Here is a 27735-nt window from a genome sequence, read left to right on the forward strand (position 1 = left end):
CATTGGAGATGTTGTAACCACTGTGACTATTAAAACCTACCCTAACCAGAAACCGTGGATGGATGGCGGCATTTGCGCAAAATTGAAAGCGCAAACCATTGCATTTAACCATGGAGAGAGGTCTGGGAATATGGCTGAATATAAAGAGTGTAGTTATTGCCTCCGCAAGGCAATCAAACAAGCAAATTGCCTGTACAGGGACAAGGTGGAGTCGCAATTCAACGGCTCAGACAAGAGACGTATGTGGCAGGGTCTACAGGAAATCAGGGACTAAAAAAAGAAAAACAGCCACGTCACCTTCTCAACAGCGCTTCTTCAACCTCATGAGGCTGAAGAAAGTTGGCTTGTCACCCAAATCTCTGACAAACTTTTACAGATGCACAATCGAGAGCATCCTGTCAGGCTGTAACACAGCCTGGTACGGCAACTGCACCGCCCTCAACCACTAGGCTCTCCAGAGGGTGGGGCGGTCTGCACCACGCATCACCAGGGGCAAGCTACCTGCCCTCCATGACACCTACAGCACATGATGTCACATGTGCTGTAGGCCAAAAAGATCCAAGGACATCAACCACCTGAGCCACTGCCTGTTCACACCATTACCATTCAGAAGGCATCAAAGCTGGGACCGATAGACTGAAAAACAACTTCTATCTCAAGGCCATCAGACTGCTAAACAGCAATCACTAACTCAGAGAGGCTGCTACCTACATTGAGACCCAATCACTGGCCACTTTAATAAATGGATCACTAGTCTCTGTCACATGGGTCGTAAAATGGAGACCAAGACGCAACGTGGATAGTGCTCATTTTCAAACTCTTTAATGAACACACTTGACAAAATAACAAACGACCAACACAGTCCCCGTCAGGTACACTAGACTAGACGGAAAACAACTACCCACAACCCCAAAGGAAAAACAGGCTGCCTAAGTATGGCTTCCAATCAGAGACAACGAAAGACACCTGCCTCTGATTGGAAACCATACACGGCCGAACATGAAAACCAACACATAGAAAAATGATAACTAGAACAAACCCACATAGAAACAGAAAACCCAAAATACCTACAAAACAAACCCCCCTGCCACGCCCTGACCACTCTACTATGACAAATGACCTCTTTCACTGGTCAGGACGTGACAGTCACTTTAAACAATGCTACTTTAAATAATGTCTCTTTAATCATGTTTCATATCTTAAATTACTCATATCAGATGTATATACTGTATTTTATATCATCTATTGCACCTTGCCAATGCCGCTCGGCCATCACTCCCCCATATACTTGTATGTACATATTCTCATTCACCCCTTTAGATTTGTGTGTATTAGGTAGTTGTTGGGGAATTGTTATATTACTTATTAGATATTACTGCACTGTCGGAACTAGAAGCACAAGCATTTTGCAACACAAACATTAGCATCTGCTAACCATGTGTATGTGACCAATAAAATGTGATTTGGGTTCAAGTCTGGACTCTGGCTGGGCCACTCAAGGACCTTCAGAGACTTGTCCCGAAGCCACTCATGCGTTGGCTTGGCTGTGAGCTTAGGGTCATTGTCCTGTTGGAAGGTGAACTTTCGTCCCAGTCTAAGGTCCTTAGCAATCTGGAGCAGGTTTTCATCAAGGCTCTCTCTGTACTTTGCTCTGTTCATCTTTCCCTCGATTCTGACTAGTCTCCCAGGCCCTGCCGCTGAAAAACATCCCCACAGCATGATGCTCCCACCACCATGCGCCACCATAGGGATGGTGCCAGGTTTCTTCTAGACGTGACGCTTGGCATTCAGGCCTAAGAGTTCAATCTTGATTTCAAATCAAATTGTCACATGTGCCGAATACAACAGGTGTAGACCTTACAGGGAACTGCTTACTTACAAACCCTTAACCAACAATGCAGTTTTAAGAAAATACATAAAAAAGTAAGAAATAAAAATAACAAATAATTAAAAGAGCAGCAGTAAAATAACAATAGCAAGGCTATATACAGGGGGTCCCTGTACAGAGTCAATGTGTGGGGGCACCAGTTAGTCGAGGTAATTGAGGTAATATGTACATTTAGGTAGAGTTATTAAAGTGACTATGCATAGATAATAACAGAGAGTAGCAACAGCGTGGAATAGGGGGCGGGGGGGTAATGCAAAAAGTCTAGGTTAGATGCAAATAGTAATTTGATTAGATTTTCAGGAGTCTTATGGCTTTGGGGTAGAAGATGTTCAGAAGCCTCTTGGACCGATACTTGGCGCTCCGGTACCGCGTCGCCGTGCGGCACCAGAGAGAACAGTCTATGACATGGGTGGCTGGAGTCTTTGACCATTTTTAGGGCCTTCCTCTGACACCGCTTGGTATAGAGGTCCTGGATGGCAGGAAACTTGGCCCCAGTGATGTACTGGGCCGTATACACTACCCTCTGTAGTGCCTTGCGGTCGGAGTCGAAGCAGTTGCCATACCAGGCGGTGATGCAACCCGTCAGAATGCTCTCGATGGTGCAGCTGTAAAACCTTTTGAGGATCTGAGGACACATGCCAAATCTTTTCAGTCTCCTGAGAGGGAATAGGTTTTGTCGTGCCTTCTTCATGACTGTCTTGGTGTGCTTGGACTATGTTAGGTTGTTGGTGATGTGGACGCCAAGGAACTTGAAGCTCTCAATCTGCTCCACTACAGCCCCGTCGATGAGAATGGGGGCGTGCTTGGTCATCCTTTTCCTGTAGTCCACCATCATCTCCTTTGTTTTGATCGCATTGAGGGAGAGGTTGTTGCCCTTGCACCACACGGTCAGGTCTCTGACCTCCTACCTATAGGCTGTCTCGTCGTTGTCGGTGATCAGGCCTACCACTGTCGTGTTATCGGCAAACTTAATGATGGTGTTGGAGTCATGCCTGGCCGCTCAGTCATGAGTGAACAGGGAGTACAGGAGGGGACTGAGCACGCACCCCTGAGAGGCCCCCGTGTTGAGGATCAGTGTGTTGGATGTGTTGTTACCTACCCTTACCACCTGGGGGTGGCCCGTCAGGAAGTCCAAGATCCAGTTGCAGAGGGAGGTGTTTAGCCCCAGGGTCCTTAGCTTAGTGATGAGCTTTGAGGGGACTATGGTGTTGAACACTGATCTGTAGTCAATGAAAAGCATTCTCACATAGATGTTCCTTTTGTCCGGGTATGAAAAGCTGTTTTCACTTTGTCATTATGTGGTATTGTGTGTAGATTGCTGAGGATTTTTTGATTTAATCCATTTTAGAATAAGGCTGTAACTTAACAAAATGAAGAAAAAGTTAAGAGGTTTAAGTACTTTCCGAATGCACTGTACTACGCTGATACAAACTTTCACACTCTCCCCATAGGCTGCTGCTACTCTGTTTATTATATATCCTGATTGCCTAGTCTCTTTTACCCGTACCTACCTGTACATACTGTATTACTTCAATACCTCAACTACCTCGTACCACTGCACATTGACTTGGTACCGGTAATCCTTGTATATAGCCTCATTATTATTATTTTATTGTGTTACTATTTCCTTATTTATTTAGCAAATGTTTTTTTACTTTTTAACTCTGCATTGTTGGGAATGGGCTCGTAGGTAAGCTTTCAGCGCATGTGACCAATACAATTGTATTTTGTTTTATTTTACTTAATATGTTTTGCAAATGTTTATTACCATGCTGCCAAATGCTCCTCTCCTCCGTTTTATCAACAAACAAAAAAACAAATGCTGATTCTAGCTCTAAAGAAACGTTGGTAATTGGTTAATAAACAGTCAACAGATAAACCTTGCATACTCACCAGAGTGACTTTCCTCTCGATGTGTCCGTAGTTAAAGTTTCCATTCTGGATGGACTGGTATGCCTTGTGGAGTTTCCAGGCTATGCCAGAATAAGAGAAGAGGATGAGGAGGCAGGGGATGAAGGTACAAAAGATAGACAGAGACATGATGAAGGTAGAGTGGTTCAGGGAGTCTTGGTAGCTTGCCCAGTCCACGGAGCAGGCAACTCCGAAGGGCTCCGGTCCGTAGCCTCCCCAGCCCAGGAGAGGGAACACAGCCCACAGCCCAGAGTACAGCCAGATCAAACTGATCACCATGGTGATGGTCTGACGCTGGAACTTGTTGCCTGGTGGAGAGGTGGAGTATAAGCCCTAACCCTTACTCCTAATCCTAGACAAAACCTCATTTTAACCCTAGCCATATAACATTGATCACCATCATGACGTTGTCATGCTGGAACTTACTACCTGTACTAGAGGTAGAGAGGAGTGTACAGGTGAGGAAAGCTATAGCCCTGTAATGATAGGCTCCCTTTAAAGGAAAGATTCACCCATTTTGAATGCTATATTGTTTTTGTTAAACTCAGAGCGATGTTCTATCAATTCCCTGGGTCATTTCATGTTTGCAAGTATATCGGATGTATTGCCATTCAAGCATGCAGAAAATTTACCGGTATGATGTAGCATTGCGATAAAGCCGCTCTCACTACACTCTCTACACTAAGGTCTATCATACATGTCAGATTTTAATATTGGCCGATGTCATAACGTGGGAGGTTGTCTTCTCTCGAATGAGCCATTAATCATATTTTTGCGATATTCCTACCTGGAGAAATGTGTAATTTAACAGAGGGTCTACCACATTTCTCCTATTTGTCTGCCTCAATCCAGGGTGCATTGCATGGTGCCGTTGCGAATGTCAGACTCCAGTGCAAAACACATCGATCTGCAGGTTGAACATGGTGAGATTGTAGACTCCTTAATTGACAGAGCAGTGTGTTTGTGATTTTACAACTAACTAGCTACTTCACAAAGCTGATATTGACTTTTGTATTACTGTATGTAGGTACATTTGCTAGCTAGCTAGCCAGCCAACCAGCCAATAGAGAGAATATTACACTGGTTTTGAAGTCGACTTGAGCTGCAACAGATTTCCACAATGATTTCCTAATCTTTCTACCAATCTTATTATAACAAAATGAAAACTTTGTTGACAAAAAAAATATTGTTCTCACATATTATTGTTATTTAATACTGTACACTATAGGAATTTGTAGTTTTGGGTGGATTTTTCCTTTAAGATTGTGGTTCGAGCTTCTTTGGGCCAGGTGTCCAGGGGTTAGCAGATAACCTCTTGCTATTCCCTCACTTCATTAGAGTAAAGCTCCATAAGGATACACACTTACACTGTACTAAACATCCTGAGAATAGATTAACTGATCCACTGGTCATCATTGATTCACAAAAAAATATATACTCTTTGGATCAAATACCCCCCCCCCTCCCAAAAAATACTTTTGTTGAAACCAAATACAACAAATGTAGGTAATTTCAATTAAAATATGTTTGTTAGTAATCAAATATAACAGCTGGCATTGAATCATACAGTATATTATATGATTAAATGCCAACAGTTATATTTGATTGTTATTCTTTCAACACTAAACTTACTTTTCCAGATTGGTTAAACCTAATGAATAGCATAAATACAAAATAATACACTGAATATACAAAACATTTTTTGATGTTAGTTGATTTTTCACTTTGGAATTATTCTATCCAAATGTATTTATTTGGGTTACAAGCAGTTAAATACATTTCCTGTTAATCAAGATATTAAGTTGGTTGCATAAAATGAAATATTGACTCCAAACATTTACTTTACATAAGAGTTTCAAATTAACTGGTTACAATATTGTAACCAAATGGTGACGATCTCATCAATGGAGCTTTCCAGGCTCTGTAGCATTACAGTACTCATGCTGATACAGTGCATTTGTAAAGTATTCAGACCCCTTTTTCCACTTTTTGTTACATTACAGCTTTATTCTAAAATTGATTAAATTGTTTTTTTCCATCATTAATCTACAAAAAATACCCCATAATGACAAAGAAAAATCAGTTTTTTAAAAATGTTTGCAAATGTACTAAAAATAAAATGAAATAACACAGGTTATCCCATCTTCACAGAGGAACTCTAGAGTTCTGTCAGAGTGACCATCGGGTTCTTGGTCATCTCCCTGACCAAGGCCCTTCTCCCCAATTGCTCAGTTTGGCCGGGTGGCCAGCTCTATGAATGGTCTTGGTGGTTCCAAACTTCTTCCAGTCTCATATCAAAGGGTCTGAATACTTATGTAAATAAGGTATTTGTTTTTATTTTTAATACATTTGCAAAATAAAAACTCATGACTTTGTCATTATGGGGTATTTTAGAGAGATTGAGGAGGATTAATCCATTTTAGAATAAGGCTGTACCATAAGAAAATGTGGAAAAGGGGAAGGGGACTAAATACTTTCCGAATGTACTGTATAATTAAAAATTCCGTGCTGGTGTCACGAAACTCTAACAAGCAGGAGGGGTGAAGTCAGGCGCAGGAGACCAAGGTACGTGAAAACAGGTTTAACCTGTCTGGGCTAGGGGGCAGTATTTTCACGGCCGGATGAAAAACATACCCAATTTAAACAGGTTACTACTCTGGCACAGAAACTAGAATATGCATATTATTTGTAGATTTGGATAGAAAACACTCTGAAGTTTCTAAAACTGTTTGAATGGTGTCTGTGAGTATAACAGAACTCATATAGCAGGCAAAAACCTGAGAAAAATTCAAGCAGGAAGTGGAAAGTCTGAGAATTGTAGTTCTTCTTTTGATTCTCTATCGACTCCATGATAACGGTGCGGAATTCTGTCACGAAACTCTAACAAGCAGGAGGGGTGATGTCAGGCGCAGGAGACCAAGGTAGGTGAAAACACGTTTAATAGACACCAGTCCAATGAATGCCAAAATGCAAGGCTGGGTACAATACATCCAGTACATTTACATTTACATTTAAGTCATTTAGCAGACGCTCTTATCCAGAGCGACTTACAAGTTGGTGCATTCACCTTAAGATATCCAGTGGAAAAAACACTTTACAATAGTGCAATAGGCAAGACCCCTCAAACTGAGTCGGGACGCAGCCCAGGAAACGCGTATGCCAATATCTACAAACGGCAGAGAAACCCAATCCCCAACCTTACAAACGTAGGCACAAATAATCCCGCACAATCCCAAACCTAAAAAGACAGACTAAATACCCCCACTAAGGAACTAACTCAAAACAGGTGCTAACATAAAACAGACATCACCAAATGAAAATGAAAGGGAGATCAGTGGCAGCTAGTAGGCCGGCGACGACGACCGCCGCCCGAACGGAGAGAGGCGCCACCTTCTGTAGACGTTGTGACAAACAAAACACATAACCTGGAATGACATTCACTATTACGGGTGGCCAAAAATAACAAACTGAAATCCAAGCCCCCAATAGGCCACTCCTCCAACTCTTCTGTTAGGCTGCAGTCACTAAATTGCAAACACCACCATGCAATGCAAATGTGCATGAGGTGTTGAAAGGAATTTAGAAGCTTTCGTTCAATAAAAAAAAATCATATTGATCTGACAAATTCATAATTTGACTTCAAGCAAATTTGATAGAATATGTTGAACAAACCAAAGCGTAATTTTGGATCATGCCAATCAGAAAAAGGACTTCAGATGAACAACAGTGTCATCCCATTTTTTACAATGTTCATCAGAAGCACTGATGATGAATTGCTTTTGACAAGATGCCATTGGCTAGCTCGGCTGCCATCCGGCCCACCATGGCTGCTTTTGGAAACAACCCCCTACCACAGAATTAGAATCAGAAACCTATTTCTGAGCCAACAATTTGAAACTGTAATCAGCACATTAGCTAGTGAGACAGATGTGATGGTGAACAGAATTAATAAATGAATGGATAAACCAATGAATAATGTGATGGCTGATCTAGCTAATGATGAAAAAAATGTGCCTGCAAAGATCTCATGTTAAGTAGCCTAATTGGCAGAGCAACTGTTCGGCTGATTTTAGACAGTCAGCCCAATTCTGATATTTTTTTCACTAATTGGTCTTTGTGTATGTATACAGGCATGAAACAGTTACGTGCACATAAACTCTTGTGTTTGAATGTACTGTATCATATCCATTGGTAGCTGCTGTCATTCAACTCGTTTTTATATGGTGAATGCACACGTCTGAGTAGCTTTATGTGGGTGTGCACACAGTGCACATGTGTGTGTACACATGCGTGTGAATATGTTGTATATAGTATGCCTTTTCAATATTTCATGTGTTCTGGCAAAGATCAGCCAGATCGGATGTATCTACCCATTGATACACAACTGACATTTACATTTACATTTAAGTCATTTAGCAGACGCTCTTATCCAGAGCGACTTACAAATTGGTGCATTCACCTTATGATATCCAGTGGAACAACCACTTTACAATAGTGCATCTAAATCTTTTAAGGGGGGGGGGGTTAGAAGGATTACTTTATCCTATCCTAGGTATTCCTTAAAGAGGTGGGGTTTCAGGTGTCTCCGGAAGGTGGTGATTGACTCCGCTGTCCTGGCGTCGTGAGGGAGTTTGTTCCACCATGGGGTGCCAGAGCAGCGAACAGTTTTGACTGGGCTGAGCGGGAACTGTACTTCCTCAGAGGTAGGGAGGCGAGCAGGCCAGAGGTGGATGAACGCAGTGCCCTTGTTTGGGTGTAGGGCCTGATCAGAGCCTGAAGGTACGGAGGTGCCGTTCCCCTCACAGCTCCGTAGGCAAGCACCATGGTCTTGTAGCGGATGCGAGCTTCAACTGGAAGCCAGTGGAGAGAGCGGAGGAGCTGGACGACGTGAGGGAAATTGGGAAGGTTGAACACCAGACGGGCTGCGGCGTTCTGGCTGAGTTGTAGGGGTTTAATGGCACAGGCAGGGAGCCCAGCCAACAGCGAGTTGCAGTAATCCAGACGGGAGATGACAAGTGCCTGGATTAGGACCTGCGCCGCTTCCTGTGTGAGGCAGGGTCGTACTCTGCGAATGTTGTAGAGCATGAACCTACAGGAACGGGTCACCGCCTTGATGTTAGTTGAGAACGACAGGGTGTTGTCCAGGATCACGCCAAGGTTCTTAGCACTCTGGGAGGAGGACACAATGGAGTTGTCAACTGTGATGGCGAGATCATGGAACGGGCAGTCCTTCCCCGGGAGGAAGAGCAGCTCCGTCTTGTCGAGGTTCAGCTTGAGGTGGTGATCCGTCATCCACACTGATATGTCTGCCAGACATGCAGAGATGCGATTCGCCACCTGGCTATCAGAAGGGGGAAAGGAGAAGATTAATTGAGTGTCGTCTGCATAGCAATGATAGGAGAGACCATGTGAGGATATGACAGAGCCAAGTGACTTGGTGTAAAGCGAGAATAGGAGAGGGCCTAGAACAGAGCCCTGGGGGACACCAGTGGTGAGAGCACGTGGTGCGGAGACAGATTCTCGCCACGCCACCTGGTAGGAGCGACCTGTCAGGTAGGACGCAATCCAAGCGTGGGCCGCGCCGGAGATGCCCAACTCAGAGAGGGTGGAGAGGAGGATCTGGTGGTTCACAGTATCAAAGGCAGCAGATAGGTCTAGAAGGATGAGAGCAGAGGAGAGGGAGTTAGCTTTAGCAGTGCGGAGAGCCTCCGTGACACAGAGAAGAGCAGTCTCAGTTGAATGACCAGTCTTGAAACCTGACTGATTTGGATCAAGAAGGTAATTCTGAGAGAGATAGCAAGAGAGCTGGCCAAGGACGGCACGTTCAAGAGTTTTGGAGAGAAAAGAAAGAAGGGATACTGGTCTGTAGTTGTTGACATCGGAGGGATCGAGTGTAGGTTTTTTCAGAAGGGGTGCAACTCTCGCTCTCTTGAAGATGGAAGGGACGTAGCCAGCGGTCAAGGATGAGTTGATGAGCGAGGTGAGGTAAGGGAGAAGGTCTCCGGAAATGGTCTGGAGAAGAGAGGAGGGGATAGGGTCAAGCGGGCAGGTTGTTGGGCGGCCGGCCGTCACAAGACGCGAGATTTCATCTGGATAGAGGGGGGAGAAAGAGGTCAAAGCACATGGTAGGGCAGTGTGAGCAAGACCAGCGGTGTCGTTTGACTTAACAAACGAGGATTGGATGTCGTCGACCTTCTTTTCAAAATGGTTGACGAAGTCATCCGCAGAGAGGGAGGAGGGGGGGAGGGGGAGGAGTATTCAGGAGGGAGGAGAAGGTGGCAAAGAGCTTCCTAGGGTTAGAGGCAGATGCTTGGAATTTAGAGTGGTAGAAAGTGGCTTTAGCAGCAGAAACAGAAGAGGAAAATGTAGAGAGGAGGGAGTGAAAGGATGCCAGGTCCGCAGGGAGGCGAGTTTTCCTCCATTTCCGCTCGGCTGCCCGGAGCCCTGTTCTGTGCTCGCAATGAGTCGTCGAGCCACGGAGCAGGAGGGGAGGACCGAGCCGGCCTGGAGGATAGGGGGCATAGAGAGTCAAAGGATGCAGAAAGTTCCTACTTCAAATGTATGTGTCAGTGCAATAGAATTCTACTCCGATGTGTTCTGCCTACAACAAAATCTCTTGCATGGCTCATTTTACATACTAAGTCGTGCATAGTTAATTATGTTTCGGTATTTTGCATTGAAAATGGCTAATATTGCGTTGATTCGATCACAATTCCCACAGTAATTGGAAATGTTGATAGTATTAATTAAAGGGGAAGGGGGAAATTCTAGAAAGTTGAGCGAAGTTCGATCTCGTGCTTCTCTGCATAGGCTGATAATTCTTCTGCAAGGCAGTCCCGAGGGAACATTGATTAAGGGGTATAAAAAAAGTATATATATGGGCCTCCCAAGTGCTAGAGGCGTCACTACAGACCCAGGTTCGATCCCAGGCTATATCACAACTGTGTTCAGGAGTCCCATAGGGTGGTGTACAATTGGCCCAGCGTCGTCCAGGTTAGGGAAGGTTTTGGCGGGGGGCTTTACTTGGCTCATCACGCTCTAGTAACTCCTTGTGGTGTGCCAGGCACCTGCAGTCTGACCTCAGTTATACGGTGTTTCCTCTGACACATTGGTGTGGCTGGCTTCCGTGTTAAGCGGGCGGGTGTTAAGAAGCGGGGTTTGGCGGGTCATGTTTCGGAGGACGCATGACTCGACCGTCGCCTCCCGAGCCTGTTGGGAAGTTGCAGCAATGAGACAAGATCGAAATTGGAGAGAAAAAGGGGGTAAAAATCCCCCCCAAAATAATAAATAAAATATTAGATATAAAATAATTAGGGGCTTAGAGCCTCTGTCTTTAAGGACAGAAGTGTCTTCTGAGTTTAGTCATGTTTGAATTAGACCAACATAGAAAAATCAGGGGTTAGTCAATCATTATACCACGTTATCAATTAAAAACATGCTTACAAAACCCTCAGGGGATGTGTGTGTGTGTCTCAGGGGTGTCTAAAAATGAACTACACAGAAACATTATCTCTGGGATGTAATGACTCATCAGAGAATGCTGTGAGAATGCTGTTAATTGACTACAGCTCAGTGTATAACATCATTGTCCACTACAACCTCGTCACCCTGGGACTGAGCACCTGGGACTGAGCACCTGGATCCTGGACTTCCTGATGGGTGACATCAGGTGGTGAGGGCAGTGGCGTCATTAGGCCTGGGCTTCCCGGGCTTCAGCCCTTCATGTTTTTGATCCAGTCCCGAACCTTTGATGGTAAAAAAATATATAAAAATAAATATACTTTTTTTTTTACATTTCAGTCTGAGATGAGTTTCCATAACCACACATCACTTGCTCTATGCAGTATAAATAACAAAAATTACTGACAAATTTTATGACAAAAATAAATAATACAATATACTGCGCTAGGCAGTAGCAGGCACTGCAAGAAGCCCCTGGAGTGACGCAGTGCTTGCTGTGATTGGTTGAGATTTCACAACGCAGTATACTGCGCATGTCCCTTGACCTCTCCCTCACCCCTACAGCACCGGTTAGATGTCAATGTCATCACTCAGCAAAATGCCTGTCACTCAGTCAGAGTCTGGATATTCAGAACTTGCAAAAAAAAAGAAGTAAGCCGGTTGAGGCAGCAGTGAATGAGGTGGGGAGGGCAGAACAGACAGAGAGTCAAAGCGCAGCAGCAGTAGAGTTAGCCACAGGTTTGTGCAGGATTGGTGGTAGCTACTGCTTAGCTAGCTGAGACCAAAGAGATGAGAGAATATTTTTCTGACTGAAGCATATATCTTCTGACAGTGACACAGGGCTCCCCTGTGGACTGAAGCGTAACTTTACTACAATGTTATATTTAATCCTGTTTAAAATGAGCAACTTTTAGGTGGTAGAACAGCCTGGTCTCATAGACTAGAACATAGTAAATATCAATCTGGGACACTAAAATGAGTATCATATGTTAAGTTTGCTATGGTTACATAAGATAGATGGTTATTTGAGGGCAAAAACGAAAGTAGGGTAGTTTGTCGGGGTGGATGGGCATATAATGTAAATGGTTGCCCGGGTGGCTCAGTTGGTAGAGCATGGTGTTTGCAACACCAGGGTTGTGGGTTTGATTCCCACGGTGGGGCCAGTACGGAGAAAAAAACTGTATGAAATGTATGCATTCACTACTGTAAGTCGCTCTGGATAAGAGCGTCTACTAAATGACTAAAATGTAAAATGTTGCGAGTTCGAATCTCTCATGGACAATTTTAGCTAATTAGCAACTTTTCAAATAGTTACTACATTTTAGCTACTTAGCAACTACTTAGCATGTTAGCTAACACTTCCCCTAACCTTAACACTTTCAGCTAACCCTTCCTCTAACCCTAACCCTAACCCTTTAACCTAACTCCTAAACTTAGCCCTAACCCCGAGCCTATCTAAAGTTAGCCAGCTAGCTAACGTTAGCCACCTAGCCATCAAGCTAGAATTCGTAACACATCATACATTTTGCAAATTCATAACATATTGTACATTTTGCTAATTCGTAACATATAATCTGAATTTTTATTCGTAACATATCATATGAAATGGGTGATGGACATCCACAAATTAATATATACCATACGAAATGTAACATATACTGAATGGGGTGTCTTGGATTTACATAGAGAATCATTTGAAATGCTCTGATACCAGGTTGGGTAGAACTAACAAAATTAAATGTCTTATAACCTATTCCATTCTACAGGTAAACATGCCTGGCTCATGTCTGTTACTTCCATATAGGCTATGTAACTATTTGTAAAAAAAACCCTGCCCATTATTAAATTGGTGAAATTATTTTGTTGAGCTTTTTATTCACATATGTACTTACTTTTTCTATTGTTGTTTTTGTCAATACAACCAAAACCAAAGACCTGATCATTGACTTCAGAAGACACCAACCTACAGTAACAACCCAGCGCTGGAGATTAACGGACAGATAATTGAGAGAGGGGAGGACTACAAATACCTAGGAACCATCATCAACAACAAGCTCTCCTCTAAAAGAATCACTGAACACATTCACTCAAAATGTCAACAAACCCTGTAGTTTCATGTACACCAATCAATCTTCCAAGCATTTTATATATGCTTTATAGAACCCATCTTAACCTTTAATATCATGGGGTGTTCTGGTGCTCTAGGGAACACAAGTCAGAACCCAATGAACAGGGTAATAAGAATCAGTGGGAAGGTCATCGGAGCAAGCCAGGAACCCCTCAATGACATTTACAAAAAAATGAGTGAGGAAGAAGAGGGAACAGATAGCATTTGACATAACACACACACTGAATGGCCAGTACAGCCCCCTATCCTCCAGGCACAGGTATAGAACTCTCCCATTCAAATCTAACAAAGTAGCTTCTAGTTTTACATCCATCAAATTCCTTAACTCTTTAAGTTTTATTTGTATATACCCTGGGATTGCATAGAATGCTTCTAATCATTTGTACTGTAGGCTCCAAGTTTTTGTGTTCTATATTGTTATGTGTTTTGTATATACCACTCATCACCACACATTCATTTCCTTCCCAGAAAAAAATAGAGTTATTTGAAATGATTGTTGAGAGGTTAACCTGCAAGTAAGCATTTCATTGCACTGCGCACTCCATATACAGTGCCTTCAGAAGGAATTCAGACCCCTTGACTTTTTCCACATTTTGTAAACATTTTTAAAATGTAAAATCAATATTAAAATTGATTCAATTGTTGTTTTCCCTTATAAATCTACACACAATAACTCATGATGAAGAAAAAACGGGTTTTTAGATATATTTGCTCATTTATTCAACAACAAAAAAACTAAAATATGACTTTTACATAAATATTCAGACCCTTTATTCAATACTTTGTTGAAGCACGTTTGGCAGTGATTACAGCAATGATTCTTCTTGTGTATGACGCTACAAGCTTGGCACACCTGTATTTGGACAGTTTCTCCCATTCTTCTCTGCAGAGCTTCTCAAGCTTTTCAGGTCTCTTCAGAGATGTTTGATTGGGTTTAAGTCCAGACTCTGGCTGGGCCACTCAAGGACATTCAGAGACTTGTCCCGAAGCCACACCTGCATTGTCTTGGCTGTGTGCTTAGGGTTGTTGTCCTGTTGGAAGGTGAACCTTCACCCCAGTCTGAGGTCCTGAGTGCTCTGGAGCAGGTTTTCATCAAGGATCTCTCTGTACTTTGCTCCGTTCATCTTTGCCTAGATCCTGATTAGTCTCCCAGTCCCTGAAAAACATACACACAGCATGATGCTGCCACCACCATGCTTCACCATAGAGATGGTGCCAGGTTTCCTCCAGACGTGACGCTTGGCATTCAGGCTAAAGAGTTCAATCTTGGTTTCATCAGACCAGAGAATCTTGATTCTCATGGTCTGAGAGTCTTTAGGTGCCTTTTGGCAAACTCCAAGTGGGCTGTCATGTGCCTTTCACTGAGGAATGGCTTCCGTCTGGCCACTCTACCATAAAGGCCTGATTGGTGGAGTGCTGCAGAGATGGTTGTCCTTCTGGGAGGTTCTCCCATCCCCCCAGATGAACTCTAGAGCTCTGTCTGAGTGACCATCAGGTTCTTGATCACCTCTCTGACCAATGCCCTTTACCCCGATTGCTCAGTTAGGCCAGACAGCCAGCTCTAGGAAGAGTCTTGGTGGTTCCAAACATCTTCCATTTAAGAATGATGGAGGCCACTGTGTTCTTGGGTACGTTCAATGCTGCAGAAGTTTTTTGTTACCCTTCCCCAGATCTGTTCCTCGACACAATCCTGTCGCTACGGGCAATTCCTTCGACATCATACACTGTCAACTGTGGGACCTTACATAGACAGGTGTGTGTCTTTCCAAATCATGTCCAATCAATAGGATTTACCACAGTTGGACTCCAATCAAGTTGTACAAACATCTTAAGGATGATCAATGGAAACAGGATGCACCTGAGCTCAGTTCCGAGTCTCATAACAAAGGGGCTGAATACTTATGTAAATAAGATAATTGTTTATTATACATTTGAAAATTTACAGCTTGTTGCGTTGTTGCCATAGACAAATAATCCATAGAAGGGTGTTGTAATCTCTAACCCTGGAAATTTGACTGTTAAACTCATGGGTACACTAGTAATGGATGCCAGTCCTGACTTGAATGGGAACTGCCATCTATGAATTATATTTCTATGTTGGTTGCAGCTGTCAGTTTGCCTTTTGCAGATTTCAAAATGCAGTACGTACAGTTCGGATAGCAAATTCCTACTGCTGAAAGAGAAGACTAATCTGTCTGTAGAACTAATTTGGTACGTTTTTTTTTTTTTTTTACTGTTTTCACTTTGTCATTATGAGGTATTGCGTTTCATAACAAAGTGTGGAAAAAGGGGTCTGAATACCTTCCGAAGGCACTGTATATCATGTGTATATGACAAATAAAAAAAACTTGGAACTTAAACATAGAAGGTAAGGGGGGCAGGAAGAGGGGGGGAAATGTGGCTTTGTGATTAAAGTGTAGGTGAACAAAACATTGAAAATACATAGGCCCTTAAATGATGTCCTCACATGTTATATAATCTAGAAATCTCACATTAGCCTCTAGAACTGACGAAATGAATCATAGAGGTCTTGTAACTTATTCCATTCTACAGGTAATTGTTTTTGGCTCATGTCTCTTTATATTGATATAGCCTAGGGGGCTATGTTGCTTCTAATCTGTAATGTTTGGAGTTGTGTTTCCACTGTTGTTAAAGACTCTTGAATTGTTCTTCAAAGTTAAGTTGCCCTGGTCATGTCAGTATAAAGCAACTTTAAAGAGCAACTGCCCCTAAAAACCAACGTCACATTTACAAAACAACCTACGTGGCATCAATATGAGTCAGAAATTATCCATAATCACGGTAAAATCCAGATGCAGACACATCAAATTGACAATGGTTTAATATTCCAACAGGGGCAGGCAATAGACAGGTCGAGGCAGGCAGGGGTCAGTAAACCAGAGGTAGGGCAACGATACCAGACGGCAGGCAGGCTCAGGGTCAGGGTAGGCAGAGGTCCACAATCCAGAAGTGGGGCAAAGGTACAGGTCAGCAGGCAGGCTCAGGCAGAGTGGTCAGGCAGGCAGGCTCAGGCAGAGTGGTCAGGCAGGCAGGCTCAGAGTCAGGACAGGCAAGGGTCAAAACCAGGAGGATGCGAAAAAGAGAGACTGGAAAAAGCAGGCGCTGAGAACAAAACCGCTAGTTCACTTGACAAACAAGATGTACTGGCAACAGACAAACAGAGAAAACAGGTATAAATACACAGGGGATAATGGGGAAGATGGGCGACACCTGGAGGGGGGTGGAGACAATCACAAGGACAGGTGAAACAGATCAGGTGTGACAGAAACATTTATTCTACATGCCTACATGCCCACAGTTGGCAGCACAAAAGTAATCATCAATTCAGAGTGCAACTGCATGCGACCCGATCGTAATACATGTGGTAAATTTGGGTTGAGTTTGGATATCTCTATGGGGCTAGTTAGGCACCATTGGTAAAGTACACAATGTACATGGGACAATATGTAAAAAATTATACATATGCAGATGTTGAAAGCATTTAACAAGAAAACAAAAAGGAGTGCAACATGAAAACATTGTCTCGGCCCCTAACTAGCCCCGGAGATAGGCTATCCAAAGTCAAAGCCAGGTTGCACACCAGCCGGCTGAAGCTAATTGGCACACACGAGTAGGATATGAAGGAGAGAGTCACAACAGACAAAACACAGAGACAGCAACAGAAGAATAGTTGAAGGAGAGAGACAGACAAGACACAGAGACAGCAACAGAAGAATAGTTGAAGGAGAGAGACAGACAAAACACAGAGACAGCAACAGAAGAATAGTTGAAGGAGAGAGACAGACAAAACACAGAGACAGCAACAGAAGAATAGTTGAAGGAGAGAGACAGACAAGACACAGAGACAGCAACAGAAGAATAGTTGAAGGAGAGAGACAGACAAGACACAGAGACTGCAACAGAAGAATAGTTGAAGGAGAGAGACAGACAAAACACAGAGACAGCAACAGAAGAATAGTTGAAGGAGAGAGACAGACAAGACACAGAGACAGCAACAGAAGAATAGTTGAAGGAGAGAGACAGACAAGACACAGAGACTGCAACAGAAGAATAACTGAAGGAGAGAGACAGACAAGACACAGAGACTGCAACAGAAGAATAGTTGAAGGAGAGAAACAGACAAGACACAGAGACTGCAACAGAAGAAAAGGTGATGGAGAGAGAACAATTTCTGCTGCTTTGCCTGTTGCTAGCTTTTCACCTGACATGCTACCTTGTCGTGCTGCTGCTCCAGTTTCAACTGTTCTGCCTGCGGCTATGGAACACTGACCTGTTCACGGGACGTGCTGCCTTGTCCCGGACCTGCTGTTTTTTCTCTCTCTATCTCTCTCTGTTTATTTGTTTTCTCTCTCTCTCTCTCTCTCTCTCTCTCTCTCTCTCTCTCTCTCTCTCTCTGTTTGTTTTCTCTCTCTCTGTTTGTTTTCTCTCTCTGTTTGTTTTCTCTCTCTGTTTGTTTTCTCTCTCTGTCTGTTTTCTCTCTCTCTGTTTGTTTTCTCTCTCTCTGTCTGTTTTCTCTCTTTCTGTTTGTTTTCTCTCTCTCTGTTTGTTTTCTCTCTCTCTGTTTGTTTTCTCTCTCTGTTTGTTTTCTCTCTCTCTGTTTGTTTTCTCTCTCTGTTTGTTTTCTCTCTCTCTGTTTGTTTTCTCTCTCTCTGTTTGTTTTCTCTCTCTGTTTGTTTTCTCTCTCTCTGTTTGTTTTCTCTCTCTCTGTCTCTCTCTGTTTGTTTTCTCTCTCTGTTTGTTTTCTCTCTCTCTGTTTGTTTTCTCTCTCTGTCTGTTTTCTCTCTCTCTGTTTGTTTTCTCTCTCTCTGTTTGTTTTCTCTCTCTCTGTTTGTTTTCTCTCTCTGTTTGTTTTCTCTCTCTGTTTGTTTCTCTCTCTCTGTTTGTTTCTCTCTCTCTGTTTGTTTTCTCTCTCTGTTTGTTTCTCTCTCTCTGTTTGTTTTCTCTCTCTCTGTCTCTCTCTGTTTGTTTTCTCTCTCTGTTTGTTTTCTCTCTCTGTTTGTTTTCTCTCTCTGTCTGTTTTCTCTCTCTCTGTTTGTTTTCTCTCTCTCTGTTTGTTTCTCTCTCTCTGTTTGTTTCTCTCTCTCTGTTTGTTTTCTCTCTCTGTTTGTTTTCTCTCTCTCTCTGTTTGTTTTCTCTCTCTCTGTTTGTTTTCTCTCTCTGTTTGTTTTCTCTCTCTCTGTTTGTTTTCTCTCTCTCTGTTTGTTTTCTCTCTCTGTTTGTTTTCTCTCTCTGTTTGTTTCTCTCTCTGTTTGTTTTCTCTCCCTGTTTGTTTTCTCTCTCTGTTTGTTTCTCTCTCTCTGTTTGTTTTCTCTCTCTCTGTTTGTTTTCTCTCTCTCTGTTTGTTTTCTCTCTCTCTGTTTGTTTTCTCTCTCTCTGTTTGTTTTCTCTCTCTCTGTTTGTTTTCTCTCTCTCTGTCTCTCTGTGTTTGTTTTCTCTCTCTCTGTCTCTCTGTGTTTGTTTTCTCTGTCTCTGTTTGTTTGTTTTCTCTGTCTATATCTATGTGTCTGTTTTCTCTGCCTGTCTCTCTGTGCTTGTGTTTGTTTGTTTTCTCTATCTGTCTCTCTGTGTTTGTTTGTTTTCTCTATCTGTCTCTCTGTGCTTGTTGGTTCTCTGTCTGTCTCTCTGTGCTTGTTGGTTCTCTGTCTGTCTCTCTGTGCTTGTTGGTTCTCTGTCTGTCTCTCTGTGCTTGTTGGTTCTCTGTCTGTCTCTCTGTGCTTGTTGGTTCTCTGTCTGTCTCTCTGTGTTTGTTTGTTTTCTCTATCTCTCTGTGTTTGTTTTCTCTGTCTGTCTCTTTGTGTTTGTTTGTTTTCCCTGCCTGTCTCTCTCTCTGTGTTTTTGTTTTCTCTCTCTCTGTCTGTCTCTCTGTGTTTGTTTTCTCTCTCTGTCTGTCTGTCCGTGTTCATTTGTTTTCTCTGTCTCTCTGTGTATGTTTGTTCCCTGTCTGTGACTCTGTGTTTGTTTGTTTTCTCTGTCTCTCTCTTTGTGTTTGGTTTCTCAGTCTGTCTCTCTGTGTTCGTTTGTTTTCTCAGTCTGTCTCTTTGTGTTTATTTTCTCAGTCTGTCTCTTTGTGTTTGTTTTCTCAGTCTGTCTCTCTGTGTTCGTTTGTTTTCTCAGTCTGTCTCTTTGTGTTTGTTTTCTCAGTCTGTCTCTTTGTGTTTGTTTTCTCAGTCTCTCTTTGTGTTTATTTTCTCTTTCTGTCGGTCTGTGTTTTTTCTCTCTATGTTCTTTCTTTCTCTGTCTCTCTCTGTGTTCGTTTGTTTTCCCTGCCTGTCTCTCTCTGTGTTCGTTTGTTTTCTCAGTCTGTCTCTGTGTTCGTTTGTTTTCTCAGTCTGTCTCTCTGTGTTCGTTTGTTTTCTCAGTCTGTCTCTGTGTTCGTTTGTTTTCTCAGTCTGTCTCTGTGTTCGTTTGTTTTCTCAGTCTGTCTCTCTGTGTTCGTTTGTTTTCTTAGTCTGTCTTGGTGTTTGTTCTCTCTCTCTCTCTCTCTCTCTCTCTCTCTCTCTCTCTCTCTCTCTCTCTCTCTCTCTCTCTCTTTGAATGCTCGGCTATGAAAAGCCAACTGACATTTACTCCTGAGGTGCTGACCTGTTGCACCCTCTACAACCACTGTGATTACTATTTGACACTGCTGGTCATCTATGAACGTTTGAACATCTTGAAGAATTAGTTTTTCCTGGCCACAGCAACATAGAATACTAAGAGACAGCAACAGAAAAGGTCAGACAAGAGAAACAGCAACAGACAAAACAGCGAAAGCGATGGAGAGAAACAGAGGAGGGTGAGCACACAGTAGACTGTATCACGTTAAGCTCCTCCCTGGATTCTAATTACTGCACTGTGTGTGTGTGTGTGTGTGTGTGTCAGAGAGAGAGGGTGTTTGAGTACTGTGGGATTCTTCAGTTCAGTTGGTTAATTGGATAGGTCAGAGTCTATGTTTGACGTTGTTGAGTGGTTTTTGGCAATACACTGTGTAGATCAGTGGTCACCAACCTTTTCTTTTTTAAGTATTAACTTAATATTAACAGTTCTGTAGAAATGAGGTTTGTGCAGTAGGCCTAATACATTATCATAGCATATTGGCTATATGCCTGGCCTGCCAATACTGTTCTTCTCAGACCATAATATATTTCAAAACTCAAGCTTTGATAAGAAAATAGATCAGTTGGTGTTGCACTTGCAAGGTACAGCTGAGCATAAATTGAAATAATGGTGCTTTCAAGACAACGGAACTAAAAAAAATGAGGTCAAATCATAGTCAGTGATTTTCAGGTCAAATCATAGAGTCAGTGATTTTCAGGTCAAATCATAGAGTCAGTGATCTTCAGGTCAAATCATAGAGTCAGTGATCTTCAGGTCAAATCATAGAGTCAGTGATCTTCTACAACTGTTTCTATGCACACTCACAGGGCCCTACACACTCACAGGGCCCTACACACTCACAGGGCCCTACACACTCACACACACTGACTCCAACACACACACAAACACTCACTTCATAATTTGCTCACACACACATAATATGCACATAAATGTATACTTACTCTACACACACACACACTCACATAAAATCATAATATACGCTGCTGTTACGCTGTTTATCATATATCCTGATGTCTAGTCACCTTACCCCTATACAGTATCTACCTCTACCACTCCAGTGTATACCCAGAATACCTGTTCTGGGTGGGTTTCCTGTCACCAGGTATCGTACCAGACCCATGACAGCCAGGGTCACGATGCTGGCCGTGCTGAAGATCATCCCCATCAGGCCATAATACAGGCAGGAGGAGTCCCCTCCAATCCAGGCGTGGTTGAAGAGTGAGGCGATGGACAGGGGGTACATGCTGAGAGCCATGCCTATGTCTGTCACCGCCAGGTTGACTGTCAGGAGCTCCGGGGCCTTGAGGTGAGTTGGCCGGAGTGCTGAGGTCACCAGGACCGCAGCATTACCCAGGACCGACAGCACCGCTGGAGGGGGGAGAGAGAAAGAGTTCAGTCAGTCAAATAAACTGGAAGAGCGAGCAACGGTTCATCAACTAATCTAGCAATAACCAATCAAGCTCGAAGAAAGAAAGAGAGAGAGAAGAGGTTAGTCACTAGATGTCTATGGTAGAGATAATAGGAGTAGAATGTGCCAAACAGTCGTTCTCCAGTATGGCCAGATATTGGTGTTTTCCAGGGCAGAGCACGGCAGAGTACTGAGCATCACATGGGCGAGTGGACACTATTAATCCCTAAGTGCAGTATTTGTCATGGTAGAATGGCTCCTAAACTGAAGCCCTTGATGTATTGGCAATGTAGTGACAAGATGGCACAAAGGCCTCATTCCCTCCATCCACCTTTTTCTCCCTCCCTCTTTTCCTCTCCCTCAAGGGCTGAGGAGTGTCATCGGGGATACAGAAGGTTCTATAAAAGCAACATTAAATCATTTTTTATGGATTAACGATTGCTTCAGTGCTGCCACTTGCAATGGTCTTTTAAGAGTGGCTCTCTCAACTTGCATTGTGAGAACTAACCTAATGCACCATCCTACAGTACTGAGGAAATGTGGAGACGTGGACATTTTGCCCAAATCAACTGTCTGGGAGTTTAGGGATTTGGATGGTGTTTGCAGAGCAAATGAAAGGGAATTAGATGGGAACCCTCCTGCATCCAGTCTCATTTCCTGGGGTGTCTTATCTCCAGTCCACTTCTTGTTAGAACTGCTAGGCCGACAGCTGGGAACGTTTGGGCATTGAACAGACCCAAATAGGATGTGCTTTAAATGTGCTCTACGTCGCCTATTTTAATAAATCTAAAACCAAAACTAAATAATGACTCAATATTTTCCTATTTACCCTCTACATCTATCTATTCATAGCCATCATATTGAAATAGCAATGCAAGCAACATCTGTGGTGGTTTGTTAATGAGCTTAAGACTTCTATTTTATAATGCTGTGTTTTTTTGGGACATTTTCACCTGGTCAATTATTGCAATGAAAACCACATGCACTGAACTGAATACATTGTTATTCATTCTAACTGCTTGGCATGCCCCATTTGTTATAAAGACAAATATTATTTAATTGAATTGAGTCAAACACTGTCCCAACACATTTAGCACACATTTTCATCCAAAGCGACTTACCGAATTCACCGACTTATATTCAGTGTTTCTTGCGGGAATCTAAACCACAATCTCACCATCTGTGAGAGACAAGGCCTGCTTTGACAGTGGACAACTGGTGAAAATACACTGAATGTTCACAACATTAGGAGCACCTTCCTAATATTGAGTTGCACCCACTTTTTCCCTCAGAACAGACTCAATTTGTCGGGGCATGAACTCTACAAGGTGTCAAAAGCATTCCACAGGGATGCTCTCCCATGTTGACTCCAACGCTTCCCACAGTTGTGTCAAGATTGCTGGATGTCCTTTGGGTGGTGGACCATTCTTGATACACACAAGAAACAGTTGAGCATGAAAAACCCAGCAGCATTACAGTTCTTGACTCACTCAAACTGGTGCGCCTGGCACTTATCAATCTTTTGTCTTGCCCATTCACTCTCTGAATGGTACACATACACAATCCATGTCTCAATTGCCTCAAGGCTTAAAAATCACTATTCAACTTGTTTCCTCCCCTTCATATACACTGATTGAAGTGACATCAATAAGGGATCATAGCTTTCACCTGGATTCACCTTGTCAGTCTATGTCATTTTCCTAATGTTTTGTACACTCAGTGTATATTGTTGTTTTATTAGTGGACAGGGCAGGGACATCATTATGCTATTTCACACAGGGTAAATCTGTTTCACAGTGAAATTGCCAAGAGGTAGGGAATAAAGAGAGGATAGATTGAAGATAGTGGTGGGGGATAAGGAGAAGATATATAGAGATTATGGAGGATAGAGCAAGGATAGATTGAGAATACATAGATGGAAGGATAGAGGAAGGATAGACTGAGAATACATAGATGGAGGAAGGATAGACTGAGGATAGATAGATGGAGGATAGAGCAAGGATAGACTGAGAATACATAGATGGAGGATAGAGGAAGGATAGACTGAGAATACATAGATGGAGGATAGAGGAAGGATAGACTGAGAATACATAGATGGAGGATAGAGGAGGGATAGACTGAGAATACATAGATGGAGGATAGTGGAAGGATAGACTGAGAATACATAGATGGAGGATAGTGGAAGGATAGACTGAGAATACATAGATGGAGGATAGAGGAGGGATAGACTGAGAATACATAGATGGAGGATAGTGGAAGGATAGACTGAGAATACATAGATGGAGGATAGTGGAAGGATAGACTGAGAATACATAGATGGAGGATAGAGGAGGGATAGACTGAGAATACATAGATGGAGGATAGAGCAAGGATAGACTGAGAATACATAGATGGAGGATAGAGGAAGGATAGACTGAGAATACATAGATGGAGGATAGAGGAGGGATAGACTGAGAATACATAGATGGAGGATAGAGGAGGGATAGACTGAGAATACATAGATGGAGGATAGAGCAAGGATAGACTGAGAATACATAGATGGAGGATAGAGCAAGGATAGACTGAGAATACATAGATGGAGGATAGAGGAAGGATAGACTGAGAATACATAGATGGAGGATAGAGGAAGGATAGACTGAGAATACATAGATGGAGGATAGAGGAGGGATAGACTGAGAATACATAGATGGAGGATAGAGGAGGGATAGACTGAGAATACATAGACGGAGGATATAGGAAGGATAGACTGAGAATACATAGATGGAGGATAGAGGAGGGATAGACTGAGAATACATAGATGGAGGATAGAGGAGGGATAGACTGAGAATACATAGATGGAGGATAGAGGAGGGATAGACTGAGAATACATAGATGGAGGATAGAGGAGGGATAGACTGAGAATACATAGATGGAGGATAGAGGAGGGATAGACTGAGAATACATAGATGGAGGATAGTGGAAGGATAGACTGAGAATACATAGATGGAGGATAGAGCAAGGATAGACTAAGAATACATAGATGGAGGATAGAGGAGGGATAGACTGAGAATACATAGATGGAGGAAGGATAGACTAAGAATATATAGATTGAGGATTTTGGAAGGATAGACTGAGAATACATAGATGGAGGATAGAGCAAGGATAGACTGAGAATACATAGATGGAGGATCGAGGATAGACTGAGAATACGTAGATAGAGGAAGTATAGACTGAGAATACATAGATGGAGGATAGAGGAAGGATAGATTGAGAATCTGTACGTACGTACATAGATGGAGGATAGAGAGAAAAATGAAGAAGATAGAGAGTAATGGAAGATAAGGAGAGAAAATTGAGAAAGCAGAGATAGAGAGATAGAGAGAAGATATCTGGAAGATAGGATTATGGATGAATTTTTACTGTATGTGTATTGAGGCAGGATAGTTGAGAGACAGAAAGGTTGAGATGCGTGCTGCTCAAACTCTGCACAGGCACAACAGCTTTGTTTGTGTGTCTCAGTACTAGTGAACATCAAATATGGCTGTGGATAAATAATATTCCAGAGCATTCACATAGGTAGGCTATAGGAGATACACAATGTTCTCTTTGAATAGAACTATAAGAAATGACTATTCTTTCATTCTCCAGGTAGTTGTTATATAATCAATTATAAAATGGCTTTGGAGAAATTACATATGGATACCATTCAACTACTCAGTATGAGACATAAAACTACTCAGAACTACTCAGAATGCGCCATAATGGACAGCCAGTCCTTCAGAGAGTGGTTTAAAATCATAGATTAAACAATGTGGGAGCTTGCGTGGGATGTTGCTTTCATCCTCCTGTAGGCATTACTTTCATCCTCCTGTAGGTTTACTTTCATCCTCCTGTAGGTTTACTTTCATCCTCCTGTAGGCATAAATATTGAGATCAAGTTCTCACTCAATCTATTTCAATTGTTAATAAATGAAATAAAATCACATTTTACATGCTTCATTAGCAACTGGTATAGACTGTCAAAGTGGAATTCTTAAGTTTTTTTTACTAATGAATAAACAATGAAAGCTGAAATATCTTGTGTCTATAAGTATTCAACTCCTTTGTTATGGCAAGCCTAAATAAGCTCAGGAGTAAAAATGTGTTTAACAAGTCACATAATAAGTTGCATGGGTAAAAATAAAAAATCTGACATTGAATATCCCTCTGAGCATGGTGAAGTTGTTCATTATTCTTTGGATGGTGTATCAATAAACCCAGTCACTACAGAGATACAGGCATCCTTCCTAACTCAGTTGCTGGAGAGGAAGGAAACCGCAGGATTTCACCCTGATTCCAAAGGTGACAATAAAACAGTTACAGAGTTTAATGCCTGTGATAGGAGAAAACTGAGGATGGATCAAAAGCATTGTAGTTACTCCACATTACTAACCTAATTTACAAAGTGAAAAGAAGGAAGCCTGTACAGAACACAAATATTACAAAACATGCATCCTGTTTGCAACAAGGCACTAAAGTAATACTGCAAAAAAAACGTGGCAAAGCAATTAACTTTTTGTCCTGAATACAAAGTATTATGCAAATCCACTACAACACATTACTGAGTATCACTCTTCATACTTTCAAGCATAGTTGTGGCTGCATCATGTTATGGGTATGCTTGTAACCATAAAGGACTGAGGAGTTTTTAAGGATAAAATAAACGGAATAAAGCTAAGCACAGGCAAAATCCTAGAGGAAAACTTTCAGCAGGACAATAACCTAAAACACAAGGCCAAATCTACACTGGAGTTGCTTACCAAGAAGACAGTGAATGTTCCTGAAGGGCCGAGTTACAGTTTTTACTTAAATCTTCTTGAAAATCTATGGCAAGACCTAACAATGGTTGTCTAGGAATGACCAACAACCAATTTGACAGAGCTTGAAGAACTTAGAAAATAATAATGAGCAAATGTTGCACAATCAGGGTATGGAAATCTCTTAGATCCTTACCCAGAAAGACTCACAGCTGTTATCACTGCCAAAGGTGCTTCCACAAAGTATTGACTCAGGGGTGTGAATACTTATGTAAATGCAATATTTCAGAATTACATTTTCAATAAACATGTTTTAACTTTGTCATTATCGGGTATTGTGTGTAGATGGGTGAAAAAATATATATTTAATCAATTTTGAATTCAGGCTGTAAAACAAAAATGTGGAATATGTCAAGGGGTGTGACTACTTTCTGAAGGTACATATAGGTAGAGTTAGTGCTAAAATAGTCAATACAGATAGTCCAGATAGCTATTGCTTAATTATTTGACTAACTAGCAGTCTTACGGCTTGGGGGTAGAAGCTGTTCAGGGTCCTGTTGGTTCCAGACTTGGTGCATCGGTACTGCTTGCCGTGCGGAAGCAGAGAGAACAGTCTATGAAAGAAGCCTGAAAAATTAGATCCATTTTAACATAGACAGCAGAGAGAAAGGATTAGTATTTGCGACATTGAAGAAGATCTATACAGATGTAGGATCTTAATTGTGTCACTCTTTTGTTGCTGCAAAGCAGGAAATGCAAACTTATAGTGCATTTGAGTTTTAAAAAGTGTCACGACTCCCGCCGAAGTTGGTTCTTCTCCTTGTTCGAGCGGCGCTCGGCGGTCGGCGTCGCCGGTCTTCTTGCCATCATCGATCCACTTTTCATTTTCCATTTGTTTTGTCTTGTCTTCTCACACACCTGGTCTCAATTTCCCTCATTACATGTTGTGTATTTAACCCTCTGTTCCCCTCATGTCTTTGTGCGGAATTGTTTATTGTAAGTGCATGTGCACGTTTTCTCTGGTGCGTGACGGGTTTTGTACCCATTTGTTTGTGGTTCTGGTTACCGGTGGTTTTATGAATAAAACTGCTCCGTTAATTACCAAGTTTTGCTCTCCTGCGCCTGACTGCCCTGCCGCCAGTTACGCAATCCCTTACAGAATTTCGCACCACTAATGGAGTCAGCAGGAGCAGGTGCCCCTGGTAATGGGGTGGAGAAGCGCGTCCGGGAGCACACGGCGATGCTCCACCATCTTGTGACCGCCATGGACCGCGTTGTCCAAACAATGGACTGCTGGGAGAGACAGGGAGTTCTGCCAGCGCCTCCACCAGCACAACCGGGGTCTCCACTACTCGCACCCCCTTCTCCTGGTCCCAGTTGGATTCGTCTCGCCCTTGCCCGTGAAAACGACAGGACGGCTGCAGGCTGCCAGGGGTTCCTGTTGCAGCTTGACCTATACCTGGCAACCGTCCACCTGGCTCCTTCAGTCCGTGAGAGGGTGTCTGCCCTCGTCTCGTGCCTCTCTGGGAAAGCCCTGGAGTGGGCC

The 27735-nt window shown here is 42.6% G+C and overlaps 1 protein-coding gene across 1 annotated transcript in view; it reads right to left on the reverse strand.

The window, feature by feature from the left end:
* The window catches only part of opn8a (opsin 8, group member a), a 42556-nt gene that overhangs the window by 3968 nt on the left and 10853 nt on the right, over nucleotides 1-27735 (reverse strand). Inside the window, exons 2-3 of the mRNA XM_029769313.1 lie at nucleotides 21081-21374; nucleotides 3782-4107 (exon numbers count right to left, since the gene is read on the reverse strand). Coding sequence (XP_029625173.1) covers nucleotides 3782-4107; nucleotides 21081-21374 — 620 coding nt within the window. The remainder of the gene's footprint in view (nucleotides 1-3781; nucleotides 4108-21080; nucleotides 21375-27735) is intronic.

This window comes from Salmo trutta, chromosome 1 (assembly GCF_901001165.1).
Source record: "Salmo trutta chromosome 1, fSalTru1.1, whole genome shotgun sequence".
Lineage (NCBI taxonomy): Eukaryota > Metazoa > Chordata > Actinopteri > Salmoniformes > Salmonidae > Salmo > Salmo trutta.